We start from the raw sequence: 21,725 nt of genomic DNA on the forward strand, positions 1-21,725 counted from the left end.
TGGCACAGTGATTAGCACTGCTGCCTCACAGTGCCAGGGACCTGGGTTTGATTCCTGGCTTTGGTCACTGTCTGTGTGGAGTTTGCACGTTCTCTCCGTGTCAGAGTGGGTTTCCTCTGGGTGTTTCGGTTTCCTCCCACAGTCCAAAGATGCGCCAGGCTAAATTGCCCCTCAGTGTACGCGAACAAGCGCCAGAGTACGGCAATGAGGGGATTTTCATATTAATTTCATTACAGGTGTTAACGTAAGCCTACTTGTGACTAATAAATAGACTCTACTTTGTGCTTCTGCAAAAATAGAAATCTCACTGCATAAAAGCATTGCCGTTTACCAATGTTGTAAATGTCCTTGGCCATAGCTTCTACTTGAGCCATCATTTCAGAGATAATGTCTGCAAATGGATCTTTTATACGTTTGGCAGTTTCTCGCGTGTCTGTCAAGGAATAAAAACATTAAAAAAAAACAAGTTTAGCCATACATCTCAGGATGTTTCACAGTTAAGAACAAACTTCAGCCCAACTCTTTTATTTACCTTTATTATTTTCACAGAAACACACAACTATCTCCATTGCCCCTGGCTCTGTGTCAGAAGGTTTCCACTTACTCATTGCACCTGATGCATTTATTTGCATTGCCTCATTAGCAGCAGTAGCTGGGAACAGCAATGGCCCATTCTGACTGCCAGCTCAACTCTACAGCTTGTGAACGAACTACAACAGGAACTGCCTCAGAGCCGACCCTGTACTGATGCTGTAACTCTGCGTTAAGTAGAATGGAAGCCCCAAAGTTTCAATGATGGCACCTGGATCAGAGATAAATCTGCTATAACTGGGATCGGGTATTTATTCACAGTCCATTTTGGTTTGCATATATCAAATAAAGTACTTGTTTGGATCAATGTCTAGATTATAATGGCTTTGAGCAACATTAATGACAGATTCAGAAGGGATAGAATTATGTAGAACGGCACATCACAGCAACAGGCCATTTGACAAAGCTAGTCCATGCTGCTCATAGAATTATAGAGATCTTATATTGCAGATGGAGGCCAGTCGGCCCACTGAGTCTGCAGTGACCACAATTCCACCCAAGTCCGATTCCCGTAACCCCATGCATCTACCCTAAAAGTCCCCTGACGCTAAGGGTCAATTTAGCATGCCCAGTCTACCTAACCCGCACATCTTTGGAGTGCGGGAGGAAACCGGAGCACCCGGAGGAAACCCATAAAGACATGGGGAGAACGTGCAGACTCAACATAGCCAGTGACCCAAATGGGGAATCGAATCTGGGTCCCTGGCATTGTGAGGCAGCAGTACTAAGCACTGTGTTCCTTCCATCTTACTTCATCTCACCCTGTTAGCACATTTTACTGTTCTTTGTCTCTTGTACGTTTACCAGCTTCCCTTTTTTTTCAAAAATGTATTCAGGTGATGTGGACATTGCTGACTGGGCCAGCACTTTTTGCCCATCCCTAATTGCCCTTGTACTGAGTACCTTGCTGGGCCATTTCAGAGTCACCCACATTGCTGTGGGGCTGGAGTCGCAAGTAGGCCAGACCGATTAAGGATGGCAGATTTCCTTCAGTAAAGAACATTTGTGAATCAAATTAGTTTTGACAATAACCGACCATGGTTTCATGGTCATCATTAGGCCTTTAATTTATATTGAATTAACAATTTCACCATCTGCTGTGGTGGGATTCAAACCCGGGTCCTGAATTCCAAATTGGATTTATTGGTGATCAACTGGGAATGTGTTGCCAGGGACTAAACAGGCTGTGAGAATCAATCCCTTTAAGATGTGTGCATGCACAGTCACTTCTTAAATCTTAAAGGACAGCAGAGTATAACAGACAGGCTGCTCACACAAAGAAAATTAGAGGAAACATTGTTAGTCGTTATCCTATTCTCATGGTTTCTAGCTCTGAACTCTCCCACAAGTGGAAACATCACCTTTATATTTATATTATTAAACCCTTTCATTACCTTTAAAAGAACCGCCCATACTCTTGAAAACTCAATGAGCAAACGGCAAGAAACAATTCATTTCCAGCTGGTTTAAGAACATCATTGGGTGTGAGGCAGAAATAAAAATTTCAGTGCTACTCTGCTAAGCTACTGAGATTCTGATGCAATGTGAAGTCTTACGTTTTGCTGAAACAAAGACGTATTTGTCCAGTTCCTCCTTGTTCCTTTCCACAGTTGATATGGCTTCGGCATTAAGATTGGCACAGATTTGGACAATATATTTCACTGCATCACCTTCTGAGCTGGCATCACCTACTCCAAGCGACGCTGTCAATCCAACAATCTATTGAGAAACAAAAGGAGTTCTTTCGTACTATACAGAGAGGTGAGATCTCAGACTAACCTCAGATCTCCTTCCCTTCACCCTCAAACATCTTCCAATTGATTTTGAAAAATATAAAATATTTTGATTATGAAAAATATAAACAGAAAACTCCACATAGAGAAACAGAGATAACAGGAAAGGAAGAGAACAGAGGAAAGGAACGTCTATGATAGCAGACAAAAGGGATAAAGGCCTTTATTTCAGAGTGTAAAAATAGGGAAGTCTTGCCAGACCAACACAAAGCATTGTTTGACCACTCCTGGAATACTGTGAAGAGTTTTGGTCCCCTTATCTAAGGTAAGAGAAGGATGGCACGGTGGCACAGTGGTTAGCACTGCTGCCTCACAGCTCCAGGGACTTGGGTTCTACTCTCTAAGTCGGTCCGCCTTGTTGTCCAACAAGGGGCACACACGCGATGGGTCCTACAAGGGCTGCTCTTGGAAGTTCGAGAGTAGCCTAGTACTTCATGTTGTTAGTGTACGCTTAAACTGGACCAGATGCTGGGCAACACGGCAGTTCAGTGACTATCGCTGTTTGCTGTGCAGACACATGGATTTGGGCCAGTGTCTGTGGGAATTTGCGCATTCTCCCTGTGCTTGCGTGGGCTTTCTCTGGGTGCTCCTGTTTCCTCCCACACCCCAAAGATGTGCTATAAGGCTGATTGGAGGTAATAAATTGTCCCTAAATTAGTTTTCCCTCAATGTGGAATGCCATAAGCATAGATAAGGGTCATGGGTGGAGGGGGGTCTGGTAATGTCAAAATGGTGGTGCGGGCTCGTTGGGCCGAAGGGCCTGTTTCCCGGGCTGTTTTTGTTCTTTGTACTCCCAGCTTGGGTCACTGCCTGTGTGGAGTTTCTATGTTCTCCCCCACATCTGTGTGGGTTTTCTCCCACGGACCAAAGATGGGCAGGTTAGGTGCATTGGGCATGCTAAATTGCTCCTTAGTATCCCGAGATGCATAAACTGGAGGGATTAGTGGGGCAAACGTGTAGGATTATGGGGATTGGGCCTAGGTGGGATTGTTGTCAGTGCAGACTTGATGGGCTGAATGGCTCCTTCTGCACTGTAGGGATTCTATGAAGGTCGACTAGTTTATTCTCAGGTATGGAAGCATTTTCTTATGAGGCGAAGCCTGAATTCATTGGAGAAGAATGAGAGGTGACCTTATTGAGACAAAGGATTGTCGGGGCTGGGGCTGGGGTGGGGCGGGGGGGGGGGGGGGGGGGAGGGGGGAGGTGGCGGTGTGGTGGCTTGAGAGGCTAGATACTGAAAGGTTGTTTCTCCTTGAGAGAGAGTCTAGGACCAGAGGCCATAATCTTAGAGTAAAGAGGTTGCCTATTTAAGACAGAGATGAAGAGGAATTTCCCCTCTCAAGAGGGGAGTAAATCTGTGGAATTCTTTATCACAGAGGATTATAGAGGCTGCGTCATTAAGTACGTTCAAGGCTGAGGCAGACAGGTCTTTAATCAGTAAGGGAATTGAAGGTAACGGGGATAAAATGAGAAAGTGTAGTTGAGGATCAGTGATGATCTCATTGAATGGCGGAGCATACCCGATGGGCTGAATGGCCTTCTTTTGTCCTACATCTTTTGGTAGGATGCAAAATCACATAATAAAATCATATTTAACAGGGGGTCTCCTGGTCCAAATTATTGATCTTTAATGAAGCCATTGACTTCTTTGTTCTTTCTCCCCACAGCCTTGGAAATGTTCTCCCCTTCTGTCTACCCAATTTCCTTTTGAGAATTCTTATTGAATCTGCTTCCACCACCTTTTCAGTGCATACCAGATCACAACAACCGGTTGCAACATTTCCTTTTTACTCATGTCGCCTCTAGTTCAATTGTCAACTTCTCCATATTTGATTTATTCATCCTTCAAGATGTTGAACACCTCCATCAAATTTCCCTAATCCTTCTCCACTCTAAAGAAGAAGATTGCACCTTCTCCAGTCTTGTGAAACTGCTGGCATTCTAGTAAACCTTCTCTGCACCTTCACTAAGGACTTGGCAACCTTTCTAATGTGTGATGCTTCAAATTGGGCACAATACCCCAGCTGAATTTATGGTGGCTTCCTTGCTGCCTCTCCCAATAAAGCCAAGAATCCCCTACAGAAGTTACAAATAAAAACACAATTGGCAGAAGTTTAACCTGAGGTAAAATACACGTCCTTGGGCCCAGTTTGACATCCAAGTACTTCTTCATTAACGCGTTGTATGGGTGATTCTTTGTGGTCTTGTGGCACTCGTCAAAGATCAGCAGGGTGAAGAGAGAGAAGGATGGGATCCGTCCATCTTTCAGACAGTTCAGCAGAATCTGTGGCGTCAGGACAATGATATCACTATCCTCAACCAACATTTGCACGGGAGAGCTGTCCACTTTGTCACCACAGAGTCCACAAACCTTGAAGCTGAAAGATAAAAGGGTAGATGGAAATTGGTCTGGTGCAAGAATGAATCTGTGAACCCCCCCCTCCCCCACACCTCACAGTCTATATGTGGAGAGTTATATAACATCACCCAAGTAAAACCAGGCTTTTACTTTATACCACCTTTCACCAGCTTAATGTTCCAGGAGATGGGCAAAACTTACACAGTTAATGGTCGGGCCCTGGGGAGTATTGTCGAACAGAGAGACCTAGGGGTGCAAGTACAGGCAGACAAGATGGTGAAGAAGGCACTTAGCACATTTGCCTTCAGAACATTTGAGTACAGGAGTTGGGACATTATATTACAACTGTACAAGGCATTGGTAAGGCCACATTTGGAGTACTGCGTACAATTCTGGTCGCCTGCTATAGGATGGATATTACCAAACTGGAAAGGGCACAAAAATTATCTACAAGGATGTTACCAGGACCGGAAGTTTTGAATAATAAGAAAAGGCTGGATAGGCTGGGATTCTTTTCTCCTGGAGTGTAGGAGGATGAGGGGTGACCTTATAGAGGTTTATAAAATCACGAGCAGCCTAGATAAGGTGAATGGCCAAGGCCTTTTCCCTAGGGTAGGGGAGTCCAAAACTAAAGGTTTAAGGTGAGAGGAGAAGGATGTAAAAGGGATCTGAGCGGCAACTTTTTCACACAGGGAGTGGTGCCTATATGGAATGAGCTGCCAGAGGAGGTAGTAGAGGCAGGTATAATTGCAACATTTCAAAGACATTTGGACAGTACATGGATGGGAAAGGTTTAGAGGGATACGGACCAAATGTAGGCAAATGGGACTAGTTCAGTTTAGGAAACCTGGTTGGCATTGACGAATTGGGCTGACGTGCCTGTTTCCGTGCTGCATCTCATTGTGACTCTCTATGATTTTACAGCCAATTAAGCCCTTTTTGGAGTGTAATCACTGTTATAACCATGAAAATACAGCAGCCAATTTGCACACAGCAAGCTCCCAGAAACAGCAATGTGATCATCTATTTTTAGCGATGTTCCCCGAGGGATAAATGTCAGTCAGATCATAAAGGAGAACTCCTCTGCTCTTCTTTGAAACTGTGCCATCCATGGGATCTTTTACATCTGTCTAGCAGAGCGGATCTCTGTTTAAAGCCTAATTCGAAAGATGGCACTTCTGGCGGGACAGCACTCCCTCAGTATGGCACCAAGAGCCTTAGCCTGGATGGTTTGTGCTCAAGTGTCTGGAGTGAAACCTGAACCTTCTGACTTCGGCTCAGCAGGAGTCGATTACCTAGCCACTAAATGAAACCTTATTCATTCCTCTGCAATCTGGATTATAATTCCTGAATCACCTTGATCCCACTCCACAGGCACACTAAATAAGTCAAATGACACTGGTGGGAGCCTGGTCTTTTTCTATGGGCCACCTTGTGATTCCTAGGAACAAATTAGCAAGGAAAATATAAATGTAAGAAAATATTAATGGCCTAAAATTAGATTCAAACTCAGTTAAAATAGTAAAAAAAAAAAATTTGTGTAGTGAAATCATGTTAAACTTATATTGTAAAAATTAAAGCTTATTTATTAGTCACAAGTTGGCTTACATTAACACTGCAATGAAGTTACTGTGAAAATCACCTAGTCGTCACATTCCAATGCCTGTTCGGGTACACTGAGGGAGAATTTAACACGGCTAATGCACCTAACCAGCACGTCTTTCCAACTGTGGGAGGAAACCAGAGCACCCAGAGGAAACGCATGTAGACACGGGGAGAATGTGCAGAGTCCACACAGACAGTGACCTGAGACAGGGATTGAACTTGGGTCCCTGGCGCTGTGAGGCAGCAGTGCTAACCACCATGGTTGGGTCATGCTAAAGAGTACTGTGTGCAGTTTTATGATCCGTGCAATAGAAATGACGTATGGGCGCGGGAGAAAATACAAAAACCACTCAAGATGGTGTCAGAACTGAGAGATTGTAGATATCAAAAAGGAGTGAAAAGACTGGGACTCGGTAGAGAAGAGACGGCTAATTCAAGATGGAAATTGTCTCTTTCCGCAGATGTTGCCCGATCAGAGTTTCTGTTTTTCTTTCTTTTGAAATGGTTCAAAATGGCCTGGTCAAGGTTTTTAAAATTATGAATGTGTTAATTTGAAGGTGCTTGACTAACGGGAGTGAGGCAGCGTAGATTTGTGAAAGGGAAGATTACATCTGAGGAACCAGACTGAATATTATGAAGGGGTGACTAACATAGTGGAGTGGGACTATTTATAGATGCTATTGATATCAGAGCCAAAGAAACCCTACAGTGCAGAAGGAGGCCATTAGGCCCATCTAGCCTGCACTGACTCTCTGAAAGTGCATTCCACCAAGGCCTTAACCTTGTAACCCCATGTATTTACCCCACTAATTGCCCTAACCCACACATCTTGGAACACTAAGGAGCAATTTACCATGGCGTTCTGAGTCCAACATGACTCTTCGTCAGAGCTCCCAAAACAGACTTCAAAATAAGTACTCCGGCCTGAGTACTACTGGGGGGGACAGCTCATCTGAGGGAGGAAGCGGTGGCCAGGTCTCTGGAGCTGAGCCAGTGAGCCAAAAAAATCAAAAAGGGAAGCAGAAAGGTAGTGTTAATAGGGGACTCCACAGTGAGGGGCGTGGACAGGCGTTTTTGTGGACGTAGAAGGGAGTCGCGGATGGTGGTTTGTCTCCCTGGGGCTGGGATCCGGGATGTCTCTGGGCGGGTCCCAGACATCCTGAAAGGGGAGGGTGAGGAACCAGAGGTTGTAGTACATATAGGTACTACTGACGTAGGTAAGAAGAGGGAGGCACTCGTGAAAAGGGACTATAGGGAACTGGGTAGGCAGCTGAGGAAGAGAAAAGCGAAGGTAGTAATCTCAGGATTGCTGCCTGTGCCACGGGAGAATGAGGGAAGAAATGAAATGAGGTGGAGGGTGAATGCGTGGCTGAGGGACTGGTGTAGAGGGCAGGGATTTCGGTTCCTAGATCACTGGGACCTCTTTAGGGGTAGGTGGGACCTGTATAGTAAGGACGGGTGGCACTTAAATACCAGGGGGACTAATATCTTGGCGGGAAGACTAGCTAAGGCTACCGGGGGGACTTTAAACTAGAAAGGATGGGGGGAGGGAACTGTGATGGGGAAACTGGGACGGAGGAGGTTCGCTCCCAGGTAGGGGAGGACCGCAGGCAGTATGGGAGGGAGGTTAGACAGGCGGTGGAGATGGGAAATGCCCAGACTGAGGGGCTGAAGTGTATATATTTTAATGCAAGGAGTGTGGTGAATAAGGTAGATGAGCTTAGGGCGTGGATTGCTGTTTGGGATTGTGATGTGGTGGCCATTACGGAGACTTGGATGTCTCAGGGACAGGACTGGGTACTTCAGGTGCCAGGCTTCAGGAAGGACAGGGAGGGTGGCAGAAGGGGTGGTGGAGTGGCACTGTTGATCAGGGACAGTGTCATGGCTGCAGAGAAAGAGGATGTTGTGGAGGGACTGTCTACAGAATCTCTGTGGGTGGAAGTTACAAACAGCAAAGGGTCGAAAACTTTGCTGGGTGTATTCTATAGGCCGCCCAATAGTGACAGGGAAGTTGAAGTGCAAATAGGGAAACAGATTCTGGAGAGATGTTTTAATAACAGAGTTGTCGTGATGGGAGACTTCAATTTCCCAAACATCGACTGGAATATCCCTAGGGTAAGGGGTTTGGATGGGGAGGAGTTTGTTAGGTGTGTTCAGGAAGGTTTCCTGACACAGTATGTGGATAAGCCTACGAGGGGAGAGGCTGTACTTGACCTGGTACTGGCGAATGAACCAGGGCAGGTGATGGATCTTTCAGTAGGAGAGCATCTTGGAAATGGTGACCATAATTCTATCTCCTTCACAATTGCATTGGAACGAGATAGGATCAGGCAGGCTAAGAAGGTGTTTGTCTGGGGTAAGGGGAGATACGAAGAAGTCAGGAAGTTACTTGGACAAATAAACTGGAAGGAGGCGTTCTTAGGGAAAAGTACCGAAGGAAGGTGGCAGATATTCAAGGAATATGTGTCTGGAGCTCTGAATGACAACGTTCCGATGAGACAAGGGGGTTTTGGTAGGTCGCGGGAACCGTGGTGCACAAAGGCTGTGTTGAACCTAGTCAGGAGGAAAAGGAAGGTGTACAAGAGGTTCAGGGAATTAGGAGAGGTTAAAGATCTTGAGGAGTATAAGGACTGTAGGAAGGAACTTAAAAGGGAAATTAGGAGAGCCAGAGGGCCCATGAGAAGACCTTGGTGGGTAAGATTAAGGAGAATCCCAAGGCCTTCTATAAATATGTGAAAGGTAAAAGGATAAGAAGAGAAGGGATAGGACCTATAAAAGGTGAGGGGGGAAAGGTTTGTGTGGAACCAGAAGAAATGGCAGAGGTGCTTAACTAGTACTTCGCCTCAGTATTCACAGTGGAAGCTGATCTGGGAGATTTTGTTATGGATTTGCAGCAGATGGAAAAGATTGAGTACGTGAATATTAAGGAGGAGGATGTGTTGGAACTTTTGAATTCTATCAAGGTAGACAAGTCACCTGGACCAGATGGGATGTACCCCAGGATACTGTGGGAGGCGAGGGAAGAGATTGCAGAGCCCCTGGCAATGATCTTTGCGTCGTCAATGGAGACAGGAGAGGTTCCGGAGGATTGCGGATGTAGTTCCTATTTTCAAGAAAGGGAACAGAGATAGCCCGGGAAATTACCGACCGGTGAGTCTGACCTCAGTGGTTGGTAAGCTGATGGAGAGGCTTCTGAGGGACAAGATTTACGAACATTTGGAGAGGTTTGACATGATCAGGAATAGTCAGCATGGATTTGTCAAGGGCAGGTCGTGCCTTACAAGCCTAGTTGAGTTCTTCGATAATGTGACTGAACACATTGACGAAGGAAGTGCCGTGGACGTAGTGTACATGGACTTCAGCAAGGCGTTTGATAAGGTCCCCCATGCAAGACTTCTTGAGAAGGTGAGAGGGCATGGGATCCAAGGGCCTTTGGCCTTGTGGATTCAGAACTGGCTTGCCTGCAGAAGGCAGAGAGTGGTTGTGGATGGGGCTTTTTCTGAATGGAGGTCAGTCACCAGCAGAGTGCCTCAAGGGTCTGTTCTGGGACCCTTGTTGTTTGTCATTTTCATAAATGACCTGGATGAGGAAGTGGAGGGATGGGTAAGTAAGTTCGCTGATGACACTAAGGTCAGTGGTGTTGTGGATGGTCTGGAAGGATGGCAAAAGTTGCAGCAGGATATAGATAGGATGCAGGACTGGGCAGAGAAGTGGCAGATGGACTTCAACGCGGATAAATGTGTAGTCGTCCATTTTGGCAGAACCAACAGGATGAACGAGTACACTATCAAGGGCAGAAGTCTGAGTAGTGTTGAAGAGCAGAAGGATCTTGGGGTCCGGGTCCACAGGACTCTTAAGTCGGCCTCGCAGGTGGAGGAGGTGGTCAAGAAGGCGTATGGTGTACTGGCCTTCATTAATCGAGGGATTGAGTTTAGGAGTCGGGAGGTAATGCTGCAACTTTATAAGACCCTTGTCAGGCCTCATTTAGAGTATTGTGCGCAGTTCTGGTCGCCTCACTATAGGAAAGATGTAGTAGCTATTGAGAGGGTACAGAGGAGATTTACAAGGATGTTGCCTGGACTGGGAGGCATGCCTTACGAAGTTAGGTTGAGGGAGCTGGGACTCTTTTCCCTGGAGAGACGAAGGTTGAGAGGAGACCTGATAGAAGTTTACAAGATGTTGAGAGGAATAGATAGGGTGGACTCTCAGAGGCTATTTCCCCGGGTTGAAATGGTTGCTACGAGAGGACACAGATTTAAGGTGCAGGGAGGGAAGTTCAGAAGTGATGTTAGGGGTAAGTTTTTCACTCAGAGGGTGGTGAGTGAATGGAATCGGCTGCCGTCAGTGGTGGTGGAGGCGAACTCGCTGGGGTCTTTTAAAAGACTTCTGGATGAGTATATGGGGTTTAATGAGATTGAGGGTTATAGATAGGTCTGTAGGTTGGTAGGTGTTGATGTGATCGGCGCAACTCGTGGGCCAAAGGGCCTGTTTATGCTGTAGTGTTCTATGTTCTATGTAAAATCTGCTTCTCTCTTCACAAACGCTGCCAGACCTGTTAGGTTTTTCCAGTAGTTTTGTCTTTACTTTCAGAAGGAATCAGGAATTGAAGTCTAAATTGCCAAGAAATAAGTAAAGGATTTGTTCTGGGCACAGGTAATCGAGCCCGAGCCAAAAGTTCATACATTGAAGACTCACGCTAGATACTTGAGAAAGTTGGTGAAAACCTGGAAATAGCTGAGATCCAGAGAGAGATGGGGATCTACGTGCATAAATCTCACACTCTCATCATAGAATAGAATCCCTACAGTGCAGAGGGAGGCCACTTGACCCATCGAGTCTGCACCAACAACAATCCCATCCAGCCCTAATCCCGTAACACAACATGTTTACCCTGCTAATCCCCCCTAACACTAAGGAGCAATTTAGCATGGCCAATCCACCCAACCTGCACATTTTGGACTGTGGGAGGAAACCAGAGCACCCAGAGGAAACCCATGCACACGCTGGGAAAACGTGCAAACTCTACACAGACAGTCTCCCATGCCGGGAATTGAAGCCAGGTCCCTGGTGCTGTGAGGCAGCAGTGCCAATTACTGTGCCACCGTGCCGCAGCACGTTTCAACAAACGTGCACAGAAAATAATCAAAGAGTCTAATGGAATGCTAGCCTTTATACCCAGAGGACTAGGCTGCAAGGAGGTAGAACCCTAGCTTCTATAATCTCCACTGAAGCAAGCTCTGGTTAGGCCACATCTAGAGTTAGTGTGAGCAGTTCTGGGCATCACAATTAAGAAAGATATACAGCCTCGTAGGGAGCATGGTGTAAATTTACCAGAATGATCTGGACTCCTATGAGAAGAAATGACACAAACTAGGATCATATTTCCTGGTACTTATAAGGTCAGGAGTAAAGTAATCAAACTTTTCCAGCTTTTAAAGAGGAATGGATTATGAGACATAGTATAAAAATTTGAGGAAGTCTTTTCAGGAGTGAAATTAGGAAAAATTCTATGGCACAGTGGTTAGCATTGCTGCCTCACGGTGCCAGGGACTGGCCTTGGGTGACTGTGTAGAGTTTGCACATTCTCCCTGTATTTGCGTGGGTTTCTTCTGGGTGCTCTGGTTTCCTCCCACAATCCAAAGATGTGCGGGTTAGGTGGATTGACCATGCTAAATTGCCCCTTAGTGCAAGGGGAATTTGCAGGATAAATATGTAGGGTTATGGGGATAGGGCCTGGGTGGGAGTGTTATCGATTCAGGCTCAATGGCCTCCTCCTGCATTGTAGGGATTCTATGATTCTACACATAAGGGGTGATAGAAGTTTGTAATTCTCCTACAAATGAGCTAGGTCAATTGCCAAGTTTAAAACAGAGAGTAATTGAGTTTTGTTAGTCGAAGGCATTAAGGAATATGGGACAATGCTGAGGCAAAGGAGTTGGACTACAGATCAGCCGTGATCTCATTAAATGGTGGAAGAAGCTCAAGGGGCTGAATGGCCTCCTCCTGGACTCATGTTCCAACAGTTTGAGAGAGTAAATGCAGAGGGAACTTTTCAACATGTGGAGGGTGAGGGGCGGTGAGGGGGGAGCCAAAAGCAGGGAACCATAAATATGAGAGAGTCGATACTAAATAAGAACAGGAAGAATTCTTTACTCTGAGCACAGTGAGAATGTGGAACCTGATACCTCAGGAAGTGGTTGAGATAAATGACTGGGATACTTTCCAAATGACACTGGATGAGCAGAAGAGAACTGGAAATAGAGATGCTGAAAAGCTGAGATGAGGCAGATGTAATGTGAGGAGACTCATATGGAATATAATCACCAGCACAAGCTTTGTGATGAAAGGTCATCGGTCTGAAACAATCTCTTTCAGTTTTCCTGCATTTTGTATCACAGATTGAATGGGCCAAATGGCCTGTTTCTATTCTATACCTTCTGTGCAGCTCCATGTCAACTTAACTGCAGGTTGATCCACTGCCATCAGACTTGAGAGTGGACCTACCATATATAAAGCTAATCTTTCTCTTCACCCTAGCTGTGACTGTAAACACTACATTCTGCACTTTCTCCTTTCCTTCTCTATGAACAGTATGCGTTGTCTACATAGCGTGTAGGAAACAATACTTTTCATTGTATACTAATGCATGTGACAATAATAAATCAAATCAAAATAATAAAGTTGAAACAATAGCGAGATATCCCAGCTCACGGTTCTTCTACAAAGGACTGGGGTGTCACCATTTCTGGGCGTACTTGGTTTTCTGGAAGTGTTTCAGGAACAAGTCATATTGCTGTTCGTAGACAGGAACTGTGGTGGCCATGAAGACAACTTTCCTTTTCTCCCCCTCGGGTGCTTCGGTAAGGTGCATCTCACTGATGTAGAGGGCAACGATGGTTTTTCCACATCCTGACATTTTGGGACAGAAATGGGAACAGACACTTATTAAACATTCCCGTCAGTGCGGCTAAACTCGATCACATTGCATTAATAGTTTGTTTGGTTGATAGCATACCCTGTGGGTCATAGATAGCTGTCAATGGCTCAGTGTGCTGCTATTCTAATGACATATTAGGGCATTTGGATGAAGCCAGTGATTCCATCACGAATACTAGATTATGAGGCAGATTCTTCCTCCCAATGATAAGAGGGAAAGGCGGCAGTCAGTTCCACGTGGGTCTAGTGGTACAGTGATTACATTATTTCGCTGGTAACTGAGAAGCCTACACCAATGTTCCAGAGAATTTGAGTTCGAATCCCACCATGACAATCTGAGAACTTGAAAAAAACATCTGGAAATGAGAAGCCATAGTAAAAGTGGCCACGGAACCATTGGAGTGTCTTTAAAAAAAAAAATCAATCAATTGGTTCACAAGTGATCTATTGCTGTTTGAGTGAGGGTGGCGATTTCTGGTCAAAATACCAGAGTAATGGTCACCTGGTCTGGGACATCAATCCTCTGGAGCATTAGTCACAAGCACTGACGATAGCACATAAAATAATCTCCACCTTTTGAAAGGGAGTTGTGAGTTTAAGTAGAAATGTTGGGAAGGGTTGCAATAGAAATTCTGACAGACACACTTCAGGTTTAGAATTAGAATGTTTTGAAGGGTCATCGATCAAACATCAGCTCTGTTTCTCTCGGGTGCTGCCTGACCCGCTGTGTTTTTCCAGCATTTTCTGTTTTTATTTCGAATTTTCAATATCCGCGCTCTTTTGCTTTCCTAAGAACATATAAAAACAGCCCACGATAGAAAAAACACCAACCTGCTTTTATATAATGTCTTTAATGCAGTGAAACAGCACAAAGCACCTCAGCAAAGAAACCCAACATTGAGTTTAAATGTTGTAATAGGACAGGTAACCAAACATCTGCTCAAAGAGGTAGATTTTAGTAAGTGTTATAAAGGAAGAAGGAGGGGTATGCGGAGGGAATTCCAGAGTTTTTATTTACTTGTGGGTCATGGGTGTCACTGGCTGGCCAGCATTTATTGCCCATCCCTAATTGCCTGAGCGTAGTTGAGGATCAACTACATTGCTGTGGCTCTGGAGTTATCAGGCCAGGTAAGAACGACAGATTTCCTTCCCTGAAGGACATTGTTAGGAAAACCCATCTGGTTCACCAATCGGCAAAAGGTTTCACGGTCATCAGTAGATTCTTAATTCCAGATTTTTTTAAAATTGAATTCAAATTACACCATCTGCCGTAGCAGGATTTGAACCTGGGTCCCCAGAACGTAAGCTGAGATTAATAGTGTGGCGATAATATCACTAGGCCTTCGCCTCTCCTAGTTTAGGGCCTAAGGGAAGACCATTAATGGTGGAGCCATGAAAATAGAGGAAGCACAAGTAATTAAACAAACAGAAGGCAGTACCTGTAGGGGCACAAATGAGTGTGTTGTCACCAGCGAGCACAGGTTCTGCCAGCTCCATTTGATAGCTTCTCAATTGTAGATTCTGAACAGCAATGGAGTTTTGTTGGAACTTTTCTAGGAAGATGAAACATAAAAAGCAGTTAACGACCTGAATGGTTGTGAAAATAATCACTTACTAAGTTGTGTAAATTTTGAGAAAATTGACAGATGCCTTCAATGAAGGCCATCTACACAAGACCCACAATCCAGTTACAGGTTACATTAATCGGGATCAGGGCTGTCTCCTGGATGGGATTTCATAAAATCACTGAATCCCTACAGTGCATAAGGAGGCCAATCGGCCCATCGAGTCTGCACTGGCCATAATCCCCCCCCAGGCCATATCCCCGTAACCCCATGCATTTACCATAGCTAGTCCCCCCAGCAGGACTGGGGAATTCTAGGCATTGTATTTGTTCCAGTTGTCTTCTGCACCAACTATCTCGACTAGGGAAGGCAAATTGCCACCCTTACCCGCTCTGGCCTACATGTTACTCCAGAGCCACAGCAGTGTGACTGACTTTTAAAATTCCCTCAGGGATGGGCAATAAGTGCTGGCCCAGCTAGCGATGCACAAATCCCATTAATGAATAAATAAAACTCGGTTAGTCCCCCTCACCTATCCTTTCCCCGTAGCCCTGTAAATATTCTCTCTTCAGATAATTAATGCAATTCCCCTTTGAAGGCAATGATTGAATCTGTCTCCACCACACTCTCAGACAGTGCATTCCAGATCCTAACCACTCGCTGTGTGAATCTGTCTCCACCACACTCTCAGACAGTGCATTCCTGATCCTAACCACTTACTCTAGCAAACAGTTATTCTTCATTTTGCACAGTCTAAGAATTAGAGTCAGATCTTTCAAGAATAAAATTGGGAGGCACATCTACACACAAAAAGATGGTAGAAATTTGGAATTCTCTTCCACAAATGGCAATTAATGAATTGCTAGATGAATTGTTAATTTTAAATCTGAGATTGATAGATTTGTTTTAGACAAGGTTATCAGTGGATGCCAGGGTAACGGTGGAATTTTATGGAATTAGCTCACAGATCAGCCATGATCTCATTGAATGGTGAAGCAGGCTCGAGGGCTGAATGGCCTCCTGCCGTTCCTGTGTATGCTTGTGGGTAGCATTACACAGGTGATATAGTGAGATTAACTGCATGTTACCCATGTAGCCAAATAGCACAGTGGTTAGTGCTGCTGCTTCACAGTGCCAGGGACCCAGGTTCAATTCCTGGTTTGTGCAGAATCTGCACGTTCTCCCCGTGTCTGCGTGTGGTTTCCTCTGAGTGCTCTGATTTCCTCCCATAGTCCAAAAAGTGTGTGGGTTAGGTGCATTGGCCATACTAAATTCTCCATCAATGTACCCAAACAGGTGGGAATTTTTACAGTAACTTCACTGCAGTGTTAACATAAGCCTACTTGTGACGAATAAACTTATAAACTTGAAGCTGGCTACCACTTGAGTGCAGAGAAGTCACTGAATCAATCAATCATTGAGTGAAAGCAAAGAAAGTTACTGCCATGTGTTTGCTATGCTAAAACATGCAGTTTTCTGGTGAGAGAAACAGGAAAAAAACTATCCAATTGAACAGATCTGTCCCTTTCTGACTGTATTCAACTACATCATCCTGTTTTTATCAATGGTCTTTATCACTTGCCAAGTCTGTCAGATTGATAAATTAACAATTGCATTGCTACGACAATATGCTGAGTGCACACTGGATCCTTGATATGGCTTTAGTTGTTTTGAGGCCTAGGAAACTCAATTCCTAAAGCAGTGAAGGAGGACATTCAGGCCATCCTGCCACTACTAGCTCTTTGAGGAAGCTGCCCAAATTAGCCCCACTCCTTCTTGTGCCTTCCCCACAACCCTGCAACTTTTTTACCCATCAAATATTTATGCAAAGCTATGATTGAATCTGCCTCCACCATCCTTTCAGGCAGTGCCTTCCTGATCAGTACAACTTGTCGTGTAAAAAAAAAATCCCTATTCACTTCTAGGTCTTTTGCCAATTACCTTAAAAGCTCAGGTCCAATTTACAATAACAAACAGGAGGAGAGTCCAATAGGCCTGGCTAGGCCCATAAATCCGAATGGTACCACTGTTCATGCCGGCGGGATTTTCCCATCCTGCTGCAGTGAACGGAGGTGTGGCTGGGCATCAAATTCTCCGACCTGGCTGCAGCAGGAGCATAGCGTGAGCGGCAGGTAAGATCGCGCCCACACATCTTTTCATTATATCTCCAATCGATCTCTCCTGATGTTGGATTGGTATTTTGTGGAAAAGCCCATTCTCTTCTCTCAGTGATGGTCATCTGGAACTGCAAGACGGCCTGATCACTGTGCTTGAGGGGGGGTTGGCGGTTGGTGGTATTGAGTGAACTTTACTGGGAAGTTCTTGACAGCAGCTAAAGTACCAGCACGTGCAGCACTTACAGTTGGAGTTCCGTTCCTACCTACCCGTATTATTGACTGCTGCACTGCAAGTGTTCATTTTTTCTGGCTCCTCAGAATAACTCATTTCCATATCCTGGCACATAGAGTCGCTGCTGTTCTCCCAACTTGCCTTTGTGTCGCCTACAGAAAAAACATAAAACAGACAATCGTATTACAGTTCCAGTCCAATGCCAACACCTAGGTCTTCAGCAAAGATCCCCACCTGGACATTAGGTAAGGCAGAACTTGTATGGCTCATATTAGCAAATAATACCTGGCAGTTATTCCTCGGACATATTTGGCGCTCTCCTCTTTACACGTCTCATCTTTCACCCTTCTTGCCAATACTTTAGTCCACGTTGTCCACCAGCACAGGCTCACTCCCTAGTTTCTCTCAGGGATACCCCCCTCCAACTTTCCTCTCTCAATCTGTATCATGAGCAACTCCTGATCCATTTCATTCCCCATCAAATCTCTTCTTGTCCTCTCTTCTCTGAATTCAGGGACTTTTGTCTTCCTTCATTCTTTTTATAGAATTATACAATCCCTATAGTGCAGAATCCCACAACGACAATCCCAGCCAGGCCCTATCCCCGCAACCCTACATATTTACCCTGCTAATCCCTCTGACCCCAAGGGGCATTTTAGCATGGCCAATCAACCTAACCCGCACACCTTTGGAGTACGAGGGGAAACTGGAACACCCGGAGGAAACCCACACAGACATGGGGAGAATGTGCAAACTCTACATAGTCACCCAAGGCCAGAATTGAACCCGGGTCCCTGGTGCTATGAAGCAACAGTGCTAACCGCTGTGCCGCCATATAAACTCTCCCACACAGGTTCACACCCACCTTCCTCATTGTGGCATCTCCCGTGACTTCTCCACGTCTGGGCCACTGACAGAACCAGCAAGAACTCACTTTCTTGCACGCCTTTCCACCCATTCCCTACCTCCCCCTTCCTCAGTGCCCAGCTTGGGCGAAACTCTCCCCTGAAACTATTTAACCTGGTTCGATTCCCGTCTTGGGTGACAGTCTGTGTGGAGTCTGCATCCCTGTGTCTGCCTGGGTTTCCTTCAGGCGCTCCAGTTTCCTCCCACAGTCTAAAAGATGTGCAGGTGAGGTGAATTGACCGTGCTAAATTCTCCCTCAGCGTACCTGAACAGGCACCAGAGTATGGTAACTAGGGGATTTTCACAGTAACTTCATAGTAGTGTGAATGTAAGCCCACTTGTGACTAATAAATAAACTTATTTTTTACAGCTGTCTGTAAGGAGGTGATGGAGAGCCACCTTCTTGAATATATCGGAGTGGTTTGCTCCATCACTTCAGAGCGGCAGTTAATAGTGAACCACCTTGCTATGGATCTGGGATCATGTGTAGGCCAGGTAAGGTAAGGATGGCAGATTTCCTTCCCTGAAGGAAATTAGTGAACCAGATGGGTTTTTACAAGAATTTAGTGTTTACCATCACTGATGGCCAGCTTTCATTTCAGGTTCCAAACAAATTGAAGCAAAATTCCCTAGCTTCTGGGGAAATGTATTATTTAAGTTTACCCATGCCTTTTACCTCTTTTTCCTCAAGCTTTGTGCTTAGCTGGGCAGTGAATTATGAAATAGCCAGTAACGTTACTTGCAATGCTATCACCATATTAACACTTTGACCAATTCGCCACTGGTAACATCATGTCTGGTAACACTGCAGGATTTGTGAGCATCTTCAGACATGTAGTTTTATATGGATCTACGATCTGTACAGCATTCAAAATACATCTGAAAATTAATTGGGAACATGGGGGACAGGAGTTGGCCCACAACAGGAGTTAGGTGTCTTTCACCATTCCATCAGATGACAATAGGGGGGGGCAATGGCCTAATGGTATTATCACTTGACTCTTAATCCAGAAACTCAGCTAATGTTCTGGGGACCCAGGTTCAAATCCTACCACAGCAGAGATGGTGGAATTTAAATTCAATAAAAAAATCTAGAATTAAAAGTCTACTAATGACCATGAAATCATTGTCGATTGTCGAAAAACCCATCTGGTTCACTAATACCATTTAGGGAAGGAAATCTGCTGTCCTTACCCGATCTGACCTACACGTGCCTGCAGAACCACAGCAATGTGGTTGACTCTTAACTGCCCTCTGAAATGGCCTAGCAAATCACTCAGTTCAAGGACGACTAGGGATGGGCAATAAATGGTGGCCAGCCAGCGATGCCCATCTCATACAAATGAATAAGAATTGATTTGTATCTTAACTCCATTTACCCACCTTGGTTGTCTGAGAGTTGGCATAATCAGGACTGATGCCATGATTTCACTGTGGGGGAGGGAAGCCCTAAGAAGTCGAAAAGGGGATTGAACCCCTGCTATTGGTGTTGTTCTGCATCATGGAGAAAGTGGTCCAGATTTCCGCTACCCATCCTGTGAAGAAACGATTCCTGGCAACATCCCTGAATGTCTATTTTAACATGCTGTCCCCCTGTTCTGGACTTTCCCACCAGAGAAAATAGTTTTGCTCTATCTGCTCTGCGGTATTTGCGTTAGAGTCAGAATCCCTACAGTGTAGAAGGAGACCATTCGGCCCATCTGCATGCCAACAATCCCACCGATGCCCTATCTCTGTAACTTCACACACTTACCTTGCTACTCTCCTAACATTAAGCATGACAAATCCACCTAACCTGCACATCTTTGGAGTGTGAGAGGAAACCGGAGCACCCGGAGGAAACCCACACAGATACGGGGAGAACGTGCAAACTCCACACAGAGAGTGACCCGAGCCGGGAATCGAACCCGGGTCCCTGGTGCTGTGAGACTTTAGTGCCATCCTGCTGCCCTATCAGCTTATTTTAACCATCTTAAGCATCTCAGTTAAGGTCACTTGTATAAGCTGATATACTTAAGGGAATTTAATTTAAAAACTTTACATTCCACGATTAGTTATGGCCTACATTAATTGTATGACAATGAATTATAATGTGTCAGCTATCTTTGCTTTTACCTGAATCGAACAGGCTGGTCACAGCTCGATAGTTGCATTTCTCCATAGCCAGTTGAAATTCCTTGAAGAAGTTTTCTTTGTCTGACCGTTGTAAACATTCGAGTAGTTTCGCTGCTCCAGCTGTAGAACCTTTGAGTTCTGTAACCTGTGCAGATGTTTAAGAAAATGAGGTTTTTTTCTATTCTGTCCCATCGTTTAGATGAGCGGTGGGGTCGCAGGAGGTTACAGATTAACTATATGAGACATTGGTGAGGCCGCAGTTGGAATATTGTGCACAGTTTTAGTCCCCTTATTTGGGGAAAAATGTAGTGGCATTGGAAGCAGTTCAGAGGAGGGTCACTAGATCGATTCCAGAGATGAGGGGTTTCTGACATGAAGAGAGATTGAACAATTTAGGCCAATGCTCTCTGGAATTTAAAAGAATGAGGGGAGATCAAATTGAGGTATACAAGATGATAAAGGATACGGATAAAATAGGTGTGGACTGGACGCTTCCTCTTGTGGGACATGCTAGGATGAGAGGCCATAGTCTCAGGACAAGGGATAGCAAATTTAAAACAGAGTTGAGGAGAAACTCAAAGGGTCAACTGGACTCGAAACGTCAGCTCTTTTCTCTCCTTCCAGATGCTGCCAGAACTGCTGAGACTTTCCAACATTTTCTCTTTTGGATCTTACTTATTGACTACAGCTCAGCCTTCAATACCATTATTGCTATAAAACTCATCGCCAAACTCCGTGGCCTGGGGCCCGGCTCCTGCCTCTGCGACTGGATCCTAGACTTCCTAACCCACAGGCTGCAGTCAATAAAGATAGGCAACAACTCCTCCACGATCATCCTCAACATCAGTGTCCCACAAGGCTGTGTCCTCAGCCCCTTACTATACTTCTTATACCCCTCTGACTATGCAGCCAAATTCCCCCAACTTGATTTTCAAGTTTGCTGATGACACCACCACAGTAGGTCGGATCCCAAACAATGAGTCTGGATCATTAGAAGTATTTAAAGTGGAGGTGGATAAATATTTGATAGATCGAGGAATGTGGGGACTTTGGGGAAAGGGCACAGAAAAGGAGTTGAGGTTGGCATTGATCAGCCATGATTGTATTGAACGGTGGGGCAGGCTTGAAAGCCCACTCCGCTTCTATTTCGTGAAATGAAAAATTGAGGGTTGGCAACCCCATCTGCTTTCCCATGTCTCTCAATCCTTAAGTACCTGTCTAATCTCTTCACATTCCCTGCGATGGAGACACGATGGCATATAAGGAATAACTTCACGCGGGTCTATGTTGGAAACGATTGTTTGCGAAATGCGATCTAGTAGAGTTTTATGCTCTTGCAGTTTCTCAATTCTACCAAAGTCAGCAGTTTCAATGGCCATCTTCAGACCGGTGTAACCTGCAAACAGAGATGGCATGTTAACATGAAACATTTTAGACATCATGCTTGGTATCTTCTACATAGAAACATAAGAAATCAGAGGAGGACTAGGCCATTTGGCCCCTCAA

At 45.1% G+C, this 21,725-nt stretch overlaps 1 protein-coding gene across 2 annotated transcripts in view; it reads right to left on the reverse strand.

Moving 5' to 3' along the window:
• The window catches only part of LOC145342869 (antiviral innate immune response receptor RIG-I-like), an 86,893-nt gene that overhangs the window by 22,565 nt on the left and 42,603 nt on the right, over nt 1-21,725 (reverse strand). For both annotated transcript variants that reach the window (XM_080188408.1, XM_080188406.1), the window contains 8 exons: nt 21,434-21,615; nt 20,220-20,364; nt 17,234-17,350; nt 14,724-14,837; nt 13,104-13,257; nt 4,504-4,762; nt 2,148-2,310; nt 332-433 (listed from right to left, as the gene is read on the reverse strand). In XM_080188408.1, the coding sequence (XP_080044534.1) occupies nt 332-433; nt 2,148-2,310; nt 4,504-4,762; nt 13,104-13,257; nt 14,724-14,837; nt 17,234-17,350; nt 20,220-20,364; nt 21,434-21,598 (1,219 nt within the window). In that variant the 5' untranslated portion in view covers nt 21,599-21,615. The remainder of the gene's footprint in view (nt 1-331; nt 434-2,147; nt 2,311-4,503; nt 4,763-13,103; nt 13,258-14,723; nt 14,838-17,233; nt 17,351-20,219; nt 20,365-21,433; nt 21,616-21,725) is intronic.

The sequence above is a fragment of the Carcharhinus amblyrhynchos genome, chromosome 5 (assembly GCF_965287045.1).
Source record: "Carcharhinus amblyrhynchos chromosome 5, sCarAmb.v2.hapA, whole genome shotgun sequence".
NCBI lineage: Eukaryota > Metazoa > Chordata > Chondrichthyes > Carcharhiniformes > Carcharhinidae > Carcharhinus > Carcharhinus amblyrhynchos.